The 23292-nt window shown below is 37.5% G+C and overlaps 1 protein-coding gene across 1 annotated transcript in view; it reads right to left on the bottom strand.

The window, feature by feature from the left end:
• LAMA2 (laminin subunit alpha 2) overlaps window positions 1–21159 on the bottom strand; it is a 710698-nt gene extending 689539 nt beyond the window's left edge. Inside the window, exon 1 of the mRNA XM_088840739.1 lies at window positions 20912–21159. Within this exon, the coding sequence (XP_088696865.1) occupies window positions 20912–21041 (130 nt within the window). The 5' untranslated portion in view covers window positions 21042–21159. The remainder of the gene's footprint in view (window positions 1–20911) is intronic.
• Window positions 21160–23292: the final 2133 nt, after the last annotated feature.

Here is a 23292-nt window from a genome sequence, read left to right as displayed (position 1 = left end):
AAAAAAAAAAACATAAAATTAAGCAATGGAGTTTAACAGAATTCTTCTATCAGTTCAGTTCAGTTCATTCGCTCAGTCGTGTCAGACTCTTTGCGACCCCATGAATCACAGCACGCCAGGCCTCCCTGTCCATCACCAACTCCAGGAGTTCACTCAAACTCATGTCCATCGAGTCGGTGATGCCAATCAGCCGTCTCATTCTCTGTCGTCCCCTTCTCCTCCTGCCCCCAATCCCTCCTAGCATCAGAGTCTTTTCCAGTGAGTCAACTCTTCGCATGAGAATTCTTCTATACAAATTTACATTCTTCTATGTAAATCAGGAGTAGTTTCTTTGATATAGAATTGAAAACACACATAATGCATTTTAATGCAGAGTGTACAAAGACACTAAGATCTGTAATCCTACTAAATGTCAACGATACTGTAACCCACTTATTGTGGAGTCACATATAATGAAATTCCATTTATAGTGAAGTAGAATGGAAATTTAAAATTATGTCAATGGAATGTAATGCATAAAATATAATTCCAGTAATGTGAATGTCTTAAGAAAGAAATCTTAGTGAAACGATGACTTCACTATAAGTCTCCAATGTCTCTCAAAGGGGATATTCAAAATAACATTAGATTTTAAAATCAATATTTTATTCAGTGAATTATAATAAATTCAGTTTACAATTCCTTAACATATGAAACTATACACAAGTCTACTGGAAAGATAAAAAGGCATGTATATTAATATGAAACAATTTGGCATACATATCCTAAGCTGTATCTGATCATATTTATGAATAGAATGTTAAGGAATCAATTAAATAATACAATTAAGTGACAGAAGAAGTTAATTGTGAAAAATCAATTAAATAATATAATTAAGTGACAGAAGAAGTTAATTGTGAAAAATTATCTTAAACACACAGAAAAAATGATGAATATTTCTCTCTGGAAAACATGAGAAACCATCATTTTTTTGACTGAATCAAAAAAACTTTTTATAGATTATCTATACAGTCAGTGTTTAACCCAACCCTCCCTAAACTGTTACAAACTTCAATTTTTATATTAGCTTTCTCCATTTGAAAACTGCTACTTTCCATATTAGAGAGAAGATTTATATAAAACTGAAATGCATGTCTGGGATTTAGAAAGTCTGGGATTCTATTTCTATTCATTCTTACTTTTATCAAGTTAAGTCATTCACTTTAAGAACTGACACCCATGTTACTCCAAATCTAGGAGTACACTGCTACAAACAAGACTCAAAAGTTTTGCGTGGAGGCACAGACACGGTGGTGAAAAAATAAAACATCTTAGATACCAGATGCTATAAAAATGTAAAGCATATGAGAGCAGCAGGGTGGAACAGGAGGCTGTAATTAAGTCCATCAGAAAGAATTTGATTTTCTCTATTAGTCAGTTCAGTTCAGTTGCTCAGTTACATCTAATACTTTGTGACCCCATGGACTGCAGCATGCCAGGCCTCCCTATCCATCACCAACACCTGAAGTTTACTCAAACTCATGTCCATTGAGTCAGTGATGCCATCCAACCATCTCATCATCCTCTGTTGTTCCCTTTTCCTCATGTCTTCAATCTTTACCAGTATCAGGATCTTTTCAAAAGAGTCAGCTCTTCGCATCAGGTGGCCAAAGTATTGGAGTTTTAGCTTCAGCATCAGTCCTTCCAATGAATATTCAGGACTGATTTCCTTTAGGATGGACTGGCTGGATCTCCTTGCAGTTTATGGCACTTACAAGAATCTTCTCCTACACCACAGTTCACAATCATCAATTCTTTGGGACTCAGATTTCTTTTTATTGCAACTTTCACATCCATACATGATTATTGGAAAAACCATAACCTGGACTAGACTGACCTTTGTTGGCAGACTAATATCTCTGCTTTTTAATATTCTGTCTAGGTTGGTCATAACTTTTCTTCCAAGGAGCAGGCATCTTTGAATTTCCTGGCTGCAGTCACCATCTGCAGTGATTTTGGAGCCCTCCCCAATAAAGTCTGTCAGAGTTTCCCGTTTCCCCATCTATTTGCCAGGACGTGATGGGACCAGATGCCATGATCTCAGTTTTCTGAATGTTGAGTTTTAAGCCACCTTTTCACTCTCCTCTTTCACTTTCATCAAGAGGTTCTTTAGTTCTTCTTTACTTTCTGCCATAAGGGTGGTGTCATCTGCATATCTGAGACATATCTGAGATATTTCTCCCAGCAATCTTGATTCCAGTTTGTGGTTCATCCAGCCCAGCATTTCTCATGATGTACTCTGCATATAAGTTAAATAAGCAGGATGACAATATACAGCCTTGACGTACTCTTTTTCCTATTTGGAACCAGTCTGTTGTTCCATGTCCAGTTCTAACTGTTGCTTGCAGACCTGCATACAGATTTCTCAGGAGGCAGGTCAAGTGGTCTGATATTCCCATCTCTTTTAGAATTTTCCAGATTTTGTTGTGATCCACACAATCAAAGGCTTTGGCATAGTTAATAAAGCAGAAATAGATGTTTTCTGGAACTCTCGATAATCCAACAGATGTTGGGAATTTGTTCTCTGGTTCCTCTGTCTTTTCTAAAACCAGCTTGAACGTCTGGAATTTCATAGCTCACATACTGTTGAAGCCTGCCTTGGAAAATTTTGAGCATTACTTTGCTAGTGTGTGAGATGAGAGCAATTGGGCAGTAGTTTGAGCATTCTTTGGCATTACCTTTCTTTGGGATTGGAATGAAAACTGACCTTTTCCAGTCCCATGCACACTGCTGAGTTTTCCAAATTTGCCGACATATTGAGTGCAGCACTTTCACAGCATCATCTTTTAGGACTTGAAATAGCTCAACTGGAGTTCCATCACCCCCACTAGCTTTCTTCATAGTGATACTTCCTAAGGCCTACATGACTTCGCATTCCTGGATGTCTTGCTCTAGGTTGGTCATCACATCATCGTGAATATTTGCATCACAAAGAGCTTTTTTATACAGTTCTTCTGTGTATTCTTGCCACCTCTTCTTAATATCTTCTGCTTCTGTTAGGTCTATACCATATCTGTGCTTGACTGTGCCCATCTTTGTATGAAATGTTCCCTTGGTATCTCTAATTTTCTTGAAGAGATCTCTAAACTTTCCCATTTTATTGTTTTCCTCTATATCTTTGCACTGATCATTGAGGAAGGCTTTCTTATCTCCCCCTGCATTCAAATGGGTGTATCTTTCCTTTTCCCCTTTGCCTTTTGCTTCTCTTCTATTCACAGCTATTTGTAAGGCCTCCTCAGACAACCATTTTGCCTTTTTGCATTTCTTTTTGTTGGGGATGAGCTTGAACCCTGCCTTCTGTACAATGTCAGGAACCTCCATCCATAGTTCTTCAGGCACTCTGTCTATCAGATCTAATCCCTTGAATCTATTTGTCACTTCTACTGTATAATCATAAGGGATTTGATTTAGGTCATACCTGAATGGTCTAGTGGTTTTCCCTACTTTCTTCAATTTAAGTCTGAATTTGGTAATAAGGAGTTCATGGTCTGTGCCAGTCAGCTCCAGTCTTGTTTTTGCTGACTGTATAGAACTTCTCCATCTTTGGCTTCAAAGAGTATAATCAATCTGAGTTCAGTGTTGACCATCTGGTGATGTCCATGTGTAGAGTCTTCTCTTGTGTTGTTGGAAGAGGGTGTTTGTTATGACCAATGCATTCTCTTGGCAAAACTTTATTAGCCTTTCCCCTGCTTCATTCTGTAATCCAAGGTCAAATTTGCCTATTACTCCAGGTATTTCTTGACTTCCTACTTTTGCATTCCAGTCCCCTATAATGAAAAGGACATCTTTTTTGGGTGTTAGTTCTGGAAGGTCTTGTAGGTCTATATAGAACTGTTCAACTTCAGCTTCTTCAGCATTACAGGTTGGGCACAGACTTCGAATACTATGATATTGACTGGTTTGCCTTGGAAACGAACAAAGATCAATCTGTCGTTTTTGAGACTGCATCCAAGTCCTGCATTTCTGACTCTTGTTGACTATGATGGCTACTCCATGCAAGGGATTCTTGCACATAGTAGTAGATACAATGGTCATCTGAGTTAAATTCACCCACTCCAGTCCATTTTAGTTTACTGATTCCTAGAATGTCTACGTTCACTCTTGTCATCTCCTGTTTGACCACTTCCAATTTGCCTTGATTCAAGGACATAACATTCCAGGTTCCTATGCAATATTGCTCTTTACAGCATCGAACTTTACTTCCATAACCAGTCACATCCACAACTGGGTGCTGTTCTTGCTTTGGCTCCATCTCTTCATTTTGTCTGGATTTATTTCTCCACTGACTTTCAGTAGCATACTGGGCACCTACCGACCTGGGGAGTTCATCTTTCAGTGTCCTATCTTTTTGCCTTTTCATACTGTTCATGGGGTTCTCAAAGCAAGAATATTGAAGTGGTTTGCTATTCCCTTCTCCAGTGGACCACATTTTGTCAGAACTCTCCACCATGACCCTTCTGTCTTGGATGGCTCTATAGGGCATGGCTCAGTTTCATTGAGTTAGACAAGGCTGTGGTCCATGTGATCAGAATGGTTAGTTTCCTGTGATTGTTTTTTTCAGTCTCTCTGCCCTCTGATGGAGAAGGGTAAGAGGTTTAGAGACTGAGGGGGAAATTGGGTCTTGTACTGATGGGTGGGGCTGTGTTCAGTAAATCTTTAATCCAATTTTCTGTTGATGAGTGGGGCTGTGTTCCCTCCCGGTTATTTACCTGGGGCCAAACTATGGTGGAGGTAATGAAGATAATGGCAACCTCCTTCAAAAGGCCCCAAGCATGCACTGCTGCACTCAGTGTCCCCAACCCTGCATCAGGCCACTGCTGACCCATGCCTCTGCCAGAGACTCCTGGACACTCACGGGCAAGTCTGGGTCAGTCTCTTGTGGGATCACTGCTCCTTTCTCCTGGGTCCTGGTGCACACAAGGTTCTGTTTGTGCCCGCCAAGATTTTGTTTCCCAGTCCCATGTAAGTTCTGGCAACTCTATGGTGGGGTTAATGGTGACCTCCTCCAGTAGGGTTTGTGCCATACCCAGGTCTGCTGCACCCAGAGCCCCTGCCCCTGTGGCAGTCCACTGCTCACCCCTACCCCTCTATAGAAATCATGATAACCATGTGATATGCTTACTTAAATTCAGTTTTTAGGAACTGCTCTGTTAAATTTATACTAATTGCTGAACAGAAATTTTAAAAGTTTTTAATATTCATTCCCAGCTATAGTGCAATATTTAACTTGAAAGAAATTTGCCAGTATGCTAATAATTCTATAGTGTTGAAAAAAAATAGTTGAGTGCAGAGTATTTTTATTATTTGATTTATATTGTCATTTCAATCACTTTACTGTTTCTTCATCTATGAATAATACACACCGCGAGAATAAAGATTGGAGTAGCATGTCAGTTTTCTATTTCCCTTAAGTAAATTCTCAATTGAAAATATTGCCATGGCCTGATGAGTTCTTGTAGACTAGGGCTTCATCTGGTATTAAAAGGAAGAAAACATACCCAATTGCAACGGAAGTTCCTACTCCTCCCTCCCACCCTCTCAGCTCATAAACACAGAAATAAATCAAGAAACCTAAGAAAAATGTACATATATAATAGGATGAATATTTTTACACTATACATAATGATAAGTGGGGCTAAAGTTACAGAAGTGATCAGAGGTGTATTCACACCTGAGGACCTGGAGGAAATGAGCTTTTGACTCCATCTTAAAAATATAAGAGAAAGAAGGATGTTCAAAAGTAGGATGTGCTGAAGAAAAGGAAAGATTTCTTGATGATTCAAAGAGCTCAGTAAAGGCATAGAGGGTGAGGATTACCTTTGTGGAAAAAAATGGGTGAAAACAGATTAATTCGGAAAAGGTAAAAAAGAAAATCCTTTCCAAATGATGAGCTTAGAAAATGTTGGCATGTTAGGGACAAAACTGGTGGAGAACCTGAAATATTAGTGTCTAATATATATTTTAAATGATAGCTGGTAAACATTTTAATTTTATGTATTATAATCCTCATCTAAAAAAGACCTCACATACAGAAAAGTTCTGACTTTTTCAAACAAAGAAATATGCATTCCTCATCCAAAGCTTAAAAATTGCTCAGCTCTTACTGGAATATCCTAAGAAATAAAGTATGCCTCAAAAGCATAAAAAGCATTCTAAAATATTTTATTTATCACATTAATGGCATTGATAACACCACCTCACAATTGCACATACTGTGATTCAGTATTTTTTGAAATGTCTATCTTATAAAAATACTCATTCTAACGACAAAAGCATTAGGAAATATAGTACATGTACAGCAATTTTTAAAGGCAATTCTTTTAGTCTACCCAAAAGAGTAGCTTCATTTTACAATTTTTATTGTGTGCCTACCATATGCCAGTCTAAAGACAAGAAATAGAGCAGTAAATTTTAAAAGTCCTATTATTATGAAACTTACCATATTAATTTCTAACCAATGCACAGCTGAAGATCTTGAAAGCATAACTAGTTAATTATGTGCCCTTCTAGCTTTCTGAAATAACAATAGCTCTTGAAGTTTGTACAAGATTGGATTTGTCATTCCACTTATTACATAAATGAAAATCATAAACAGGTTAGACTCATTACATACATGGGCCAACTTTAACCTTAATATATGGACTCCTGGATGAATATGGAAACAGGACAGTTTTGCTTTCTCAGAACATCTTAGGTAGCACATACTAGGAAGCCTGTGGATAAAATCTGCCTGTGAAAGCTGACTGGAAAATATTTTGTATAAACTTGAGAAAGATAGTAAAGAGAAATAAAAAGTATTTTGAAGAATTTTTCAACATATCATGTCTACATACAGAGTGTATCTGTAACTATTTGCAAAACCAATTAAGATAGGATATGCATTTTAAATATTTCCTTTCCACATCAATTTACTTTTTTTGTGTTACTGGGAGGTATGTGGCAAAAAATAAATAAGTAAATAAAAATAAAAGGAGTATGTGCCAAGGTTTTCAGTACAGAAGAACTAAGTGTATTTAAAGAGTCACTAGGGGAAAAAAAAAAATCAAGGAAAGGGGTGAAGAAAAACTTTATATGGCAACGATGCCTTTGACCAAACCTACCATTTATCATAATACAGAGTAGTATTATTAACAATACTATTGTATGGCTTATTTTATTTAACCCTTACAACAACTCCATGAGATAGAGTTGAGCATTATGTTCTCAATTTTCTTTATTAATAGATGGCAATTGAATATCAGAATAGTTAAATGAATCTAAACTATTGATTAAGGTAACAGTTTTAGCAAGGACTAGATGCAAAACTTGTATCCTAGAGTTCCAATTACAAATCCAATGATTTTTTTCCAATTTACCACAGTGAAAAATTAACTAGTTGTATATTACATGTTAAACATGATTGCAAGTCTGTCGTTTGACTCTTTACGGCCCCCTGAATCATAGACCGCCAGGCTCCTCTGTACATAGGATTTCCCAGGCAAAAATACCAGAATGGGTTACCATTCCTTTCTCCAAGGGATCTTCCTGACCCAGGGATCCAACCCGGGTCTCTTCCATTGCAGGCAGGTTCTTTACAGCTGAGTCCTAGGGAGTGTTTTGTTTGATTTTTTTTCTTTCCTCAAAATCTGATCTCCCCAAGTTTAAAAAAGCAGGTTTTCCTAGAGATCTGTTTGGGTTACATGATTTACTGAGGTAGTTTTTGTTTGTTTGTTTCAGAAATTTGCCATAAGACTTACTGCACAGGTAGACAAACTAAAACTTCTCCCTATTCAGACTGTTTTTTCACCTTAGTGAATAGAGTCCAAATAAACAGAGTTTATATTGAGAGCTTTTTAACAATCCAATTAGACTTTTCATTGAAGACCATCCTAAAATTAATTCCCATTGTTTGTCAAACATGCTGAATTGTCACCTCTACCCAAGAAGATGTTAATGAAGACAGATACTTCATAGGTTGAAAATAATAACTAATTTTTATGAAGCACTTGTCATGTGCTATACATTGAGTTCTTTAAAAAGTAGTTTATCAATCCCTAATAAATTCAAGCCAAAAAAGAAGAAATTCCTTTAAAAAGTTTATTATATCATAACTGAAATATAAATAGCCACAAAGTACTGCTAAAATTTCCATTCTGTTGCCTGCTTAAATGAATTCTCATATTGGGCTACTAGAATAATCATCAGCTAATTATAGGACTTTGTGTTTCTTCCTGTCTCTATTATTGACTTGGGTGACCTTGATAGAATTCTTCAATTGCTCTCCAGTGACATAAATAGCTTGTCATCTATAATCTCTTAGGGTCTACTTGTAGACTATTTTGCTCTTCTAAAGCAAAAGGTCCTGGTGGTCTAGTGGCTATGATTCGGTCCTTTCACCGCTGCGGCCCCAAGACCAGTCACTAGTCAGCGAAGGTGTGTTTCTTGGGCTTTCCTGGTGGCTCAGATGGTGAAGAATCCAGACGGTAAAGAATCCGTCTGCAGTGCGGAGAACTGGATTCGACCCTTGGGCTGGGAAGATCCTGTGGAGAAGGGAACAGCTACCCACTCCAGTATTCTCGCCTGGAGAATTCCATGGACAAAGGAGCCTGGCAGGCTACAGTCCATAGGGTTGCAAAGAGTTGGACACAACTAAGTGACTTTCACAAAGCAAAAGGGGTGTTATATGCACTGAAAATATCATTTTGAGCTTTGTGATAAGGTAATAAAAGAAAGAAGAAACTGGCTAACATTTACTGATTAACTGCCAAGTATTTTCACAAATGAGGATGAGATGGTTGGATGGCATCACCGGTTCAATGCACATAAACTTGGGTGAATTCCAGGAGATGGTAAGGGACAGGGAGGACTGGCATGCTGCAGTCCATGGGATCACAAAGAGTGGGACATGAATCAGTGACTGAACCAATTTTCACAAATATTATCTAGTGTAATTCTATTTCACTAATGGAAACTTTAAACTCTGTTGATTCAGGTTTTTGGTCTCAGTAAGAATAATGGCAACATGGCTATGAATCCAATTCTTTCCATCTCCCAAGTCTATACTTTTTCTTCTAATCCAAGTTATCTCCAAAGCAGAGGAATATATATGAAAATTGAAGACATAAAGAAACATATGTTGTAAAGAACAGACTTGTGGTTGTCAAGGGGCCGAAGGGTTCAAGAGGGATGGAGTGGCAGTTTGGGATTAGCAGATGTAAAGTTGTATACATAGAATGGATAAACAACAAGGTCCTAGTGTGTAACACAGGGAACTATATTCAATAGCCTGTGATAAGCCATAATGGAAAAGAATATAAAAAGAGTGTATACATGTGTATATAACTGAACCACTTTGCTGTACAGCAGAAATTAACCCAACATTGTAAATCAACTATACCGTTAAAAAAAAGTATATGTTAATAAGTCTTTTTTGTAAGTTAAGCTATGAAGCTCACAATAGTGAAATACTACAACATAAATCCCAATTAAAATTGAATTCATACATTTGTGTTTTCAAGTATATGAGCAAATACTTTCATAATCAGCCTTAGCTGAATTTGGTACACCACAGTCCTGGAGGGAAAAAAGGCTGCTTCAAGCCAGAGACACCAAGACAACTTTTAGACTTAATTCATTTTTCTTGAGGCACTTTGAAAATTCACATTTATTGAGTCCCTAATAGATGCACCAGGCTTTATATTCATTGTTTCCTATACTCCTCACAATAAACCAATGAGATAAAGTAGCTACCTGAAATGACAATTGCACTACTTTGTGTTCTCCTTCACACGTTCAGCTTCATTCGATAATTGAAAAAGGCATAGCAGGCAATAAGCCAGAAAATTGGGGTAGCTACTACAGGCTTTTGAAAAAATATATTTGATGTGGCAAACTCGACTAACCTTATTTCCTCTTTAGAATAGGACCTTATATGTTACAAGCAACTTAAAAAGAATTACACTTCATACTTTTAACAGTATAGCTACCAGACCGAAAACTAAAAATGATCCCATTTACAGCTTATTCTGTGGTCTATAAGCATTTATCAAGGCAATCAGGTTTTTTTGAAAATTCAGAATCCTGGAAATTTTTAGATTCCTTTATTCTTTATTTTTGCTTATAAAACTGAAAGTCTAATGATTAAACAATCAAATAATATATTAAATACATTAAGTACTGTGAGAGCATTAAACTGTAAAGGGTAAATAGATACACATACTAATCCTCTCAAAATCTAGGATGTTTGTACAATTTTCTGTCTTAACTGAGAGGTTCAGCTTCAAACAGAACTCTTCAAATCTTTTTATGAAGATGACAGGGTTCTGCACTTTTCAGAAGGAATTTTGAAATTAACTCCACTCTTATTCTTATGTATATCGTTTGATTCTTGCTCTTTTCAGTCATAGACATATACAGTAACTATTTTTTAAATAATCTGTTATAGTGACAATTGCTTCTAGCCTACTGAATAGAATGGATAAACAACAAGGTCCTAGTGTATAACACAGGGAACTATATTCAATAGCCTGTGATAAACCATAATGGAAAAGAATATAAAAAGAATGTATACATGTGTATATAACTGAACCACTTTGCTGTACAGCAGAAATTAACCCAACATTGTAAATCAACTATACCTTTAAAAAAAAAAAGTATATGTTAATAAGAGTCTTTTTTGCAAGTTAAACTATGAAGCTCACATTAGTGAAATACTATAACATAAATTCCAATTAAAATTGATTTCACACATTTGTCACCTTACAGAAATAATCAATTAATTCTTCGGTATAGAAGGCAATGGCAAGCCACTCCAGTACTCTTGCCTAGAAAATCCCATGGACGGAGGAGCCTGGTAGGCTGCAGTCCATGGGGTCGCTAAGGGTCGGACACGACTGAGCGACTTCACTTTCACTTTTCACTTTCACACATTGGAGAAGGAAATGGCAACCCACTCCAGTGTTCTTGCCTGGAAAATCCCAGGGACGGGGGAGCCTGGTGGGCTTCCGTCTGTGGGGTCACACAGAGTCAGACACGACTGAAGTGACTTAGCAGCAGTAGCATAGTCTAGCACCCAATAATCCAAATCCTAAAAATTTAAAGACTAAAATTTGATGGATACTTTGAAATTTATGCATAGCTTTGAGTATTATGCATGTATATTTCTGCATAGTTTTAAGTATTGTGTGTGTTTAAATGAAAATGAGTTTTGAAGGCTATATGTTTTATTTTTCTTGTTCTTCCATAAGACCTAGTGAACCTTCAATTTAAGATTAGACTACTAACATAATTCAGAAATGATAATATGATTTTTAAGGTATTTTATAAAAGATCAGAAAGGATCTAAAGCTCCAAAAGAGATGACAACTTAGGGTCCACAAAACCAAGAAAAGGAACATGTTCTAATTTCTAAAACTAACAGTGGAACATGTGTTTGTCCTTGACAAATTTCTCCTTCTCTAAAATGAGGATAATTATATTAACCTGTTGGAAACTTTTGCTGTGTAAATGAATGTGTTAACACTCACAATACTATTAAACCAATCTAAAGCATCTGGCACTCAGACCTAGTTGAACAAAGAGCCTCAGGAGTCAATTGAGAGGAGAGATGTCGTTAACTTCCTACAAGGTGCCTCTCCCAAGAGCCAGACACGAAATAGCTGCTCAGGTGTTCATCATTCAGAATTTACACAGATTAACTTGCTATTTGTACTAGATTAGGCCTGCTACAGAAAGCCAGCATTATGAGTAATAAACCACTAATAGACTAGCCTCTACAATCTTCTTCTAAATGTCATGTGCCAAACAGGATAAAGCTCCCATATTAAAATCCACATTCAAGATGACTGGAAAAATATTTTTATTCATATTAAACATCTTTGGCAGGCAATACGTTAGCTTTAACTCTCAATGTAATTTTAGATTATGTCTCAAAACTATCTTTAGATGATAATTATCCGTGACTTTTAATAAGAAATATTTAGGTGAAGTTTATCCTTTCATACTTTCTAAAAAGTTAAATTTGTTAGAATCATCTCTGAAAACCGTATTGTATTCAGAATCAGGATATGAAAGGAAAAAGGAAGGGAGGGAGGAAGGGAATAAGGGAAGGGAAGAAGCAGAGGTAGTGAGAAAGGGAAGGGAGGGAGGAGGGAAGAAGGAAGACACAGGGGGTTTGTTTTAAATGATAAAATTAGGTCAGGCCAAAATTGAGTTACTTTATTCCAAAGATTACTGCAAGACTTACAGAGATCCTTAAAGGAGTTATAAAAATCAAAACAGAGCATCGAGGGCTTCCAACTGTAAAAAATGTTGGTAACATTTCAAAATTCCTTTCATGAAAGATGTCATCAGATCAATACATCACTGTGTCATTTTTAATAATAGTACCTAAACTTTATCTCTGATACTGAAATGAATGATAAAAAAGAGAACTCCAAGGTACATACATATCCATGTGGGATTATAGTACTTGTTTCAACAAGTACATTAGCTAAAAATGCTCCAAGAAACCTAAGGCATATTTCTAGCAACACTAAGACAAAATAAAAGGATATGTAGAAGTTCCTTGAACTTGAGTAGTTTTGAGCTATTCATATTGCCTGGAGAATCCCACGGACAGAGGAGCTTGGTAGGCTACAGTCCATGGGGTCGCAAAGAGTGGGACACGACTGAGCGAATTCACTTCACTTCACTTCTTCAGAAGTTCCTTGAACTTGAGTAGTTTTGAGCTATTCATATTCTTTAATAGTAGAATGGAAGTGAGATGCCAAAAGCAAAAAGAAAAAGAAAAAACGTTTTACAAAGACGCCTCTGAGCCTCCTGATGGTAAGACTGTTGAAGTGGAAAACTCTGGAATGGATTCTCTTAAACATGCCCTACAAATGAAAGGTTAGGGGCAGGAAATAAATTTAAAATAATGCTACGCTTATCCTATGTGTCTAGCCCAATGGATTAGAGCTTGCTTGAGATGAAAAATATTAATTTATTCAATTCATTCATTTTATTCTGTTCAAAACTCTTCAGTACCACCCACCTGAGTTAGACTAAAAAGCAAAATCTTTATAGTGACCAAGCCCCCATTACTTCTCCAGCCCTTCAAATTGTGCTTTAGACCTTTGTAAGCCTGTTCCCTGTGCTCAGAGTACTCTTCCAGCTGATATCTGTATTAATCATTCCCACAACCCCAGCAAGTGTTCACTCAAGGGTGACCTTCTCAGTGAGGTCAACCTTTATCACTATTTAAAAATAGAAACCATCCTTCATTCTTAGAACTCCTAACTCCTCTTTGTTGTATTTGTACAGAAATCCATCACTGGCTACATTCTACACAATATAGGTATTCATGATATTATTTTATTCATTATATATTCACCATATTTGTCTCAACTAGAATATAAACTCCATAAGAGCAGGGATATGTTGAGTTTTTGTTGTTGTTGTTGTTGTTGAGGGGGGAGCTCCCTTTTGCTCACTGAATACAATCATTCTTTAACCACATTCCAATACACATAGGCCCAACCCACCAATTTCTTGCACAAATTCTGGCCTTGGGATTCAGTTTTACCCATGGGTTCAGCCCAGAATCCATCTTCTTTCTGGCTGTCTGGTATACACTGAGCCTGGCATGAGTCTTGGAGAATCATGTGCCTATCTAACGCTGTCCTTCGCTATTCCCCACCTTCTTTTCCCATTCACCTCAGTTGGCTTCTGCCTTAGTTCCTGCTTAACTACCCATTTCAAAGCTGTGACTAAGACTCCTAAACTCCAGTCTTCCAGATTAGAAACTAGACAATTTGGCCACTGACAATGTTTTCTTCCTCATCTTTTACACAGGGTCTCCAGGTGCTAAATAAGGACATAAAGCAAATTGGACAGATGACCTGGAGTCACTTATTTTATCTAACTATTCTCTTGGAAACTCTTCCAGACATGTTCTACACACAGGATAAAATCCTACTGGACAGCTAATGCTGGCTGGACTCAGGTGTGCATTTGATAAATCCTTTGGACTCTATATAAGGACAGATAACCACCCCACTAATCTTGTTATGCACAGGCTAAACTGAAATTAGTATTTCCTGTTCTGGACCCACTCGGCCTTGATTCCTCCTCTTCCATTGTGGCCCACCATTGTAGTTCCAAAATTCTAAAGTAGATTATGAAAGGAGATGTCAGACCCTTTGTAAAGCTTAAATGAATTTCTTTTTATAGGTCACTGCTAAATCTAGTTGGACTAGAAGAAAGAACAATGATTCATTCTCAGAGGTTCACATTGAAAAGTTTAGCACATTAGTCATTTCCATGAATAATCAGTATTTATTAAATATATGAATAGAAAAAGAGTGGCAATGATCTACTTTAGATAAATGGGGCTGGAGAAAATACTGGGAAATCTACCAAAAAAGGAAACTTTTTTGAGTAACAGCTATTACAGTATAACTGAAAGGTGTAAAAATTCCAAATTCTACTATTTCAGAAATCCTTCTTATTTAACTAAAACCCACCCATGGGGAGAAAACAATCCATGTTTTTCTTACAGCAGTCATATCTGGGTAGAACTCTTGGAGTAACTATTTGAATTGTTAAATAATTACATTTAAAGAAGGTGAAAAGTGTAGTCATTACAGTGAGGTGACATCTCACCTTTCAGGAGCTACAGTAACTGAAGTGAATTAAGAAACAATTGGACAAAATAAACAAATGCAACCTAATTAAACTTAAAAGCTTTTGCACAGCAAAGGGAAACCATAAATAAGACAAAAAGACAGAATGGGAGAAAATATTTGCAAACCAAGCATCTGACAAAGGATTAATCTCCAAATATACAAGCAGCTATATATATATATATATATATATATAACCCAATCCAAAATGAGTGGAGGACCGAAATAGACATTTCTCCAAAGAAGACATATAGATGGTCAACAAATCCATGAAAAAAAGTTCAACATCACTAATTGTTAGAGAAATGCAAATTAAAACTACAAATTAAAACTACAATGATATGATACCTCATATCAGCCAGATTGGTCATCATCAAAACATCTACAAACTATAGATGCTGAAAAGGATGTAGAAAAAGGGAAACCCTCCTGCACTGTTAATGGGAATGTCAGTCAGTTCAGTCGCTCAGTAGTGTCCAACTCTTTGCGATCCCATGAATTGCAGCACGCCAGGCCTCCCTGCCCATCACCAACTCCCTGAGTTTACCCAAATTCATGTCCATCGAGTCGGTGATGCCATCCAGCCATCTCATCCTCTGTCGTCCCCTTCTCCTCCTGCCTTCAGTCCCTCCCAGCATCAGAGTCTTTTCCAGTGAGTCAACTCTTCACATGAGGTGGCCAAAGTATTGCAGTTTCAGCTTCAGCATCAGTCCTTCCAATGAACACCCAGGATTGATCTCCTTTAGGATGGACTGTTCGGATCTGCTTGCAGTCCAAGGGACTCTCAAGAGTCTTCTCCAGCACCACAGTTCAAAAGCATCAATTCTTCGGCGATCAGCTTTCTTCACAGTTCAACTGTCACATCCATACGTGACCACGGGAAAAACCATAGCCTTGACTAGATGGATCTTTGTTGGCAAAGTAATGTCTCTGCTTTTCAATATGCTAGCTGGGTTGGTCATAACTTTCCTTCCAAGGAGTAAGCGTCTTTTAATTTCATGGTTACAATCACCATCTGCAGTGATTTTGGGGCTCCCCAAAATAAAGTCTGACACTGTTTCCACTGTTTCCCCATCTATTTGATACAAATATTATTAAGAAGTATGGAGGTTCCTTAAATCACTAAAAATAAAACTACCATATGAGCCAGCAATCCCCACTACTGGGTATATACTCTGAGAAAACCATAATTCAAAAAGACAAACATACCCCAATGTTCATTGCAGCACTATTTACAAAAGCCAGGACATAAAAGCAAAATAAATGTCCATCAATGGATGAACAGATAAAGAAGATGTGAAACATATATACAATGAAATATCATTTAGCCACGAAAAGGAAAGCAACTGGGTCATCCATAGTGATGTGGATGGACATAACGTCTGTCAAACTGAGTTAAATAAGTCAAAAAGAGAAAAACAAACATTGTATATTAACTCGTGTGCGTGGAATATAGAAAGATGGTATAGATGAGCCTGTTTGCAAGCCAGGGATAGAGACACAGACACAGAGGACAAATATGTGGACACAGGTGGGAAGGGGAAGAAGGTGAGACGAACAAGGAGAGTATGACTGAAACATACACACTACCATGTGTAAAACAGTTAGCTATACAGGAAGCTGCTATATAGCACAGGGAGCTCAGCTCGGTGCTCTGACATGACCTAGGCGGGTGGGATGTGGGGGGTGAGAGGGACGTTCAAGGGAAGGGGGATGTAGGTATAAATATAGCTGATTCACTTCACTGTACAGCAAAAATTGACACAACACTGTAAAGCAATAATACTCCAAATAAAAAATTAAAATAAAAAAATAACAGACCCAGCTAATACATCATAAAAAGAGTATGATGTGTATTAATAAATATTAACTAGAATTATAACCAAAACTTATTCAAACTTTTGCAAGAAAGGTCCTATATCTTTCTCATGTGTGTATTTCAGTGTACCTAGAATAAGATCCTATTTGTTTACACAATAAAATGTTAAATATAAAAAATTTAAAAAGAGACAGAATTGGCAAAGCATGTGCAAGGCTTTCATTATCCCAAGAAACTCTTGATACAGATTCAGTTCATTACTTTGCAGGAAATCTTAGAATAAAAAAAAAATTTAGGAATAAGATATATCAGCAATTTGCATACACTGATAAGTGAGATTTTAAGAATATATAAAGTATGTTATTTAAATAAATTCTAACACATCCATAATATAACAGTCAATGGTGAATTTGTTCATAGTCTTACTCATACTTTATATGTTATAAATTATTTTTACCAAACTAATAGGCCAATATGTAGTGAACAAGCCAACAAGTTACATATGTAACAAAAGGAAATACCATTAAAAAAAAATCAATTACAGCTTTACAGCCACAGTAAATCCCCTGAAAAGTTCTCAGGTAATTTATAAAGTGTTCTCACATTTTATAGCACAGGATGTTTTAGAACTGTGCAATTTATGGTATGTGAAAATTACATATTAAATTTTTAAGTATTCTTGCCAAACATGAGTGACAATCATCCAAACATGTTTTTATTTTAAATCTCAGAAGACATCTACAAACACATTTATATTCATTGAATATTTTCTTGACATTTTTTAAGAATTCTGAGGTTCAAATACAAGTATGCATTCTCAAAACAATAAAATGTAATACTAGAATCTTGGACTTGGTTAAGGACCGGAGACTTGAGTCTTAACTTCCTTTCTGCAGAGGCATTCCATCCTAAATCATCTCTGACATGTTGCACATTTGATCACTGCTTGGACATTTCCAGAAGCTGGGTGTTCCAGCACAACCCAGTTATTTCTGAACAGCTCAGAACAGGGAAGGGAGAGGAGGTAGGAGAGGTTTCCTCCCATTTTATTTAACTTAAACCTTCCTCTGTCACACTCCTCTATGCATTCAAATTCAGGATTTAGAAAGAATATTTTAGTCTCTCTTCCAAATAACAACCCTTCCAAAAATTCAAGGATATCTCTTATCATTTCCTAAGTCTTTCTTTCTCCAAATTAACAGTCTTTACTTGGAATAATCCTCCTTTAAAAATCTTTTCAGACTTCCCACCTTTATGCTCTTCCTCCTCTGGATTTGCATCCATTTGTCAATGCTGCACTCAAATGTGTACTAAACCAACCAACCAGCCTGCTTCTAAGTTTTTTATGAGTTAACTATTCTTTTCCCATTTCGCACTGTATGTTCATATTGAACGGGCTGCAGTTCAGACTGCCTTTCTCATCCTGTCTTTCTACTCATTCCTATACATATAAAGTTCAAAACAAATGTCTAGATGAGGGCAGCATGAAATTACTTAACATCTGGATACAAATAACAAAACCAAGTCCACGGAGGTTCTGCTCATGGATCAGCCTATAGAGACCTTTATAGATTCCAGAATCTGATAGTCACCAGCTTAGCCATCTGAATCAATTTTGGAACACCGGCAGTTGTCATAAACTTGGATGTTATATTTTACATCAAGCCATTACCAAGACAAATGAACATAAGGAAACCTTTGTCACAGCCCTAAAGACTTCTTCCTGGATCAATCTTGATCTACTATGCAATAATCTTTGGAAATTATTTTCACTCAGTTGCAATTTACTTACTATTACATTTCCATTTCCACAAATATCAGGATAAAATTTTATCTACTGCCTTGCTGAAATACAGACCCACTTTGTATCATTTTCCTATTCTGTCAATCTTAAATTTAGTTAAGGAATTTCCTTAGAATGTCTTTTCTACTGAGTCAATACTATTCAAACCACAATTCACTGTGTTCTAGAAACTGCACAAGATTTCAATGAAAAAAAACAAACAAAAAAAAATCTGATTAAGTTTCTAACTTAGTTACAATATCTAAAAATGTTTCTTTATGTCAACATTCTTCGTAAACTGGTACCATACTATAAGGGAAAACAGAATTCATTCTAAATTAATTCTTGGCCAGGAAGGTCGGTGCTAGTATAATTGAAAAGAGAAAATTGATGATAGCCAAGAAAACACCTCTTCAATCAAACTCATATCCAATAATCTTCACTGAGACCTTGCTTTAACAGAGCAGCACTGAAAAGGAAACACGGCCTCAAAAAATTAAATGAAAAAAAAAAAAACTTTTGTACTTTAAAATGGGAACTTGAGCATAAAACAATATTAGAAGTGCTCTTAGTTGTTAAGAATTAAGTTATTATCAGTTGAATGAACTTAAGTCACAGCTACTCCAAGCCTCAGGTTTTAAATTTGTCCAACAATAAATAATGACTGAAGGTAAAATAATCTCACATATATAAGGTATTTTAAAAATATAAAGCACTATAAAAATTTAAGGTGTTATGAAATATATTTTATGTAGACTAATATTAACAAGCTTTAACCATTTATCCATGAGTCAGTCTCTAAATATATTGCAAATAATCTATAAAATACACAATAATTGACACTAGAATGCAAAATATAGCAGTGTATAGTGGAGTCTATGTTATAGTTATTTTGCACAGAATTCCTTATTGTGCATAATGTTCAAATGATGTCTCAACAGAATGGCAGTGTAATTTCTCCATGCTGAATTCATTTCATCTTGTGCCTGGACCATAGAAACCAGAGTTAATTTACCTTAAATAAAAGTGGGGAGAGGGAGGAGACAGGAGAGAGAATAAGAGAAAAAAGGGCGGGGGGCATGCCATGGAAAACTGTCAGGAACCCACTTGATCCCTACTCTGCATGCTTTGAGCTTCAAGTGAACAGAGGGTTGTTGATCTTGGTATCTTTACTCCCAGCTGCCTAAGAGTATTAAAGTATTATGTTTTGTTAAAACATCACATAACTGAGTAAAGTTACTATTTAAAAGTAGTATTTTTTAAATCAGCTGCCAAAGATATTCTCAAAATCATTTTCATAAATTCTATTAATTAAGCCACATTGACCCCATTTGACTTCTCAGAAAAGCAAAAGCCAAAATAGAAGGGAAAAAAAATGTTATATAGTGAATGTAAGGTCATTTTTATTCTAGGAATTTTAATCAGGGGGTTATTATTATAGCTAGGAGCTTACATTTTTTTTCTCCCTTTAAAATAAAGTAGCAATGCTAGAAATGCTAGATTGCAAGCAGAAAAACTGTCAGAACTGTTGACATAGCTTATTCCAGTTAACTAAAAGAGGGATAAGTATTCTTTAAAATTCTGGCAGATTCGGTCTCATCAAAACTTTCGAAAGCTACTAATCTCCAGATCTTGTACTCTTAGGGTAAACATTTTGATGTTTGAAACCAAACCTTAAATATTTCTTAAACTTTTTTTTACTTTGATACATGTTTCCCAACTTACAGAAAAGTCTGCTCAAATGTTGTATTATAAATTATTGTGTTAAATGCTGCACGTGCACTTCTTTTAAAATTCCTGACCATAAACTAACCCTGCAAAGTCTCCCCAGAATTTCCGAAATCTTATACATATAAACATTAAGGCTCTCTGAGGAGAATAATTTGCGTTACATTAAGTATAACTGTTTTCCAAAGTCAGGCGAAGAGTGTTATCTGGGCACTGTGGTCTTAATTAAAACACAAATGACATAGAGGTTTCATCCGTGTTTAAGCAACAGGAGGCATTTCACTATAATAGCATATCCAAAATAGCATGTCGGTAAAGAAAACGTGAGTCTGGGGGCACCGCTGCCAAGAAAGAAGAAAACCCACATACTTAAGACGTACCGACTGAACAACAAAAAACGCCTTTACACGCCCTGTTCAAAGAGTTAGAAACAAAGTCTCTAAAAATAAAGATGTATCAGCTGCCTTCCATAAAGCTCCAAGACGAATCACAGCTTGGGGAATCTTTCTCTGCGGGAATGGAAACGGATTGGGGGAAACTTTTTAAAGTTTTTTAATTGGTTGAAAGTTTGCCTCTTACAAAGACTTAGGAAATTAATTTGCAGGATGTTCAGTGATAGCAAGTCGACCCAGAAACGCATGGAAGATGAAAACGCTCCGTTTTCTTTGGGGGGAGGTAAGTGACTTAGCAGCAGCAGCAGCAGCAGCAGGCAGATGGTGGGTGAACTCGGGGAGCTAAAAGTGAACTTGCATCAAACTTAGACCCTCTCGCCCCAAAGCGCGCTCCCCAAAGGCAAAGCAAGAAAGCGGTCCCTCTCCAGCAAGCATAGGACGAAGGGACAAGAGAAGGGCCGCGGGCCCCGGCAGAGCGTGTGACCTGGAGCCCGTGCCTCGACTGTACCTCTTTGCTGATGCGCCGGTGGCTGCCGATGCTGCTGCTGCTGCTGCTGCCGCTCCGGGCGCTGCGCCTGGCCGCCCCCGAGGCCTCCGCTGAGCAGCAGCGCCAGGAGCACCCCGAAGGGTCGGGGCATTGCCGTAGCCCCCAGAGCGGATTCACTTTTCGGGAGCTGGGGTCGCTGCCACCCGGTCTCCTGGCTCGGGCTAGCAAGCTAGAGTGTGCAGCAGCTGCTGCCTAAAGGAAGGAGGCAGCTCCCACCCACCCGGGCTCGGTCGCAGCCGGAGGGTGGGGGGAGAAAGAAGACACTCCCCGACCCGCCCCTTTCCCTGGCCCTCGCCCCACCGATGTCCCGGCCCAGGCCCTTAAAGGGTCCTCGGTGAAAGAGGCCTTTTCCTATAGCCTGGGTCCTTCACTGCGAGAAAAGATTGGCTTCATCTGTTAGCTGAACTTCAAGTTAAACGAAGTCATTGATAAGAGACCACTTTGTGATCTGTAAAATTCCTCCACATGGAAAGCATTCAATTTTGTGGGAAATCAGCACAGCTGGGATCTTTAGCGAAGTTCAGAAGATGGACCTCCTGAGAAAGGCCTGGCAAAGCTGTGCGACAGCACTGGGTATCCAGGTGATCCACGCTGGAGACAAGACTGTCCCAAAGGTCCAGATGAGTGCCAGGTTACTAGGAGGCAGAGGGTGAACCGGCTGAGGCAGTCAGGCCAGGAGACTTACCGCTGGCTAGGCAGCAAGGGGGCTGGGGGGAAGGGATCACAAAATAAAACAAGCCCCCTTTATCACACTGCTATGTTTATGACGAATGTGAAGGTAAAAATTAAGGTTTTCCATTCAGTCAGGTAATATGTATTCAAAGAGGATAAAAGGTATTTTCGTTTCCCTTCAGATTCAAAATGTCTTGCTTCCAGTCCCCATTTTTTCCCTGTAACTCAGCAGAATTTCTGCAAGGTTTTCTGCCACCCCGGGTTTAGATGACAGTTCCTTACTAGTTTTTTGTTTGTGTGTGTGTGTGTTTTATGGTCTGTGGCTCTCTTAAGATTTGGAACAGCTCCTTACTGGATTTTTATGAGACATCCAGGGTGTTTTTTGGTGGACCCAGTGAGGAGGGGGACTACTGGCATCAGTACACAGTAAGGTCAGAGTGCTATGGTTGGGTCAGTCCCACACCCCCTATGCAGGTCTGTAAGGGCCACTGGACATTCATTTAGATAAACACCCTCGCATTATTTTTGAAGCCTAATTTAAGTCTATTTTTGCACACAAGCAAGTTTCTGCATCATTTTTCCCCCCGGATGTATCTACTATATAAATTGAGGAAAGACTATATCTGTATTTTTTAACCGTATCAAGATTTGTTTGTTCCAGAAAAATCTCATAACTGAAAACAGCTCTGCTGGTGGTATTGACACCAGTACAATACTTACACCCCATCTGTCACATTGACGATGACTCTGAGTAGGTTCAGGCTTCTGTTTCATTTTGTCTGCTAGTTTTACCCAAGCATTTACACATTGAACTACATGTTGTTTTATACAGATAACTTTTTCCTCTTGATTTTATACTTGATTATATATATATATTTTAAATATTATGAAGTTAAGTGATAATATCTATGGATTTCCTGTCAATAAAATAAAGGAGGTATTGTTCCTAATAGGGTTGATTGAGACTCCCTGGCCAAATGTGCTTCCTAGGTGGCGCTAGTGGTAAAGAATCAGCCTGCCAATGCAGGAGACTAAGAGACGCAGGTTTGATCCCTGGGTTGGGAAGATCCCCTGAAGGAGGGCATGACGGCCCACTCTAGTATTCCTGCCTGAAGAATCCCATGGAAAAGGAACCTGGAAGGCTACAGTCCATCATGTCGCACAAAGTTGGACATGACTGAAGCAACTACGCATGCATTGGCCAAATGGTGCTGAAGTGAATGGATATCCTTCAATGTTACCCAGTTTCCAAATTTTATTAATATTAGTAATAGGAAACTTTAAAATCATTTTTTCTTTATTGTAGAAGCAAATTGGAAAATGGCCCAAACCTTGAGAATAAGACTGATCTCTCAACTTGTTTTTCAACACAGGGATAAAAGAAATACAAGATGATTTAACCAAAATTAAGATAAAAAAGTATTATCAGAGCTATATATTTTTCAGATAAACCTAATTGAGATATAATTTACACAAAATAAATACATCCACTTGGTATGTTTAAAAATGTAAACACCCATTTGACTGAGTGGGTGTTACCCCATGTACTGAGATAAGTTTGTGATGCTATAACTGCTTAGGAGCGATTCTTAATTCTAAATTCCATTTATTAAGCCTTTTCTTTTATGCTTAATTGGTTTTTTAATCCCATTTCAGAAATCTTCACTTAT

The sequence above is a fragment of the Moschus berezovskii genome, chromosome 10 (assembly GCF_049115385.1).
Source record: "Moschus berezovskii isolate FMDL1 chromosome 10, NW_MosBer_1.0, whole genome shotgun sequence".
Taxonomy (NCBI): Eukaryota; Metazoa; Chordata; class Mammalia; order Artiodactyla; family Moschidae; genus Moschus; species Moschus berezovskii.
This window is presented reverse-complemented; position numbering and strand designations above follow the sequence as displayed.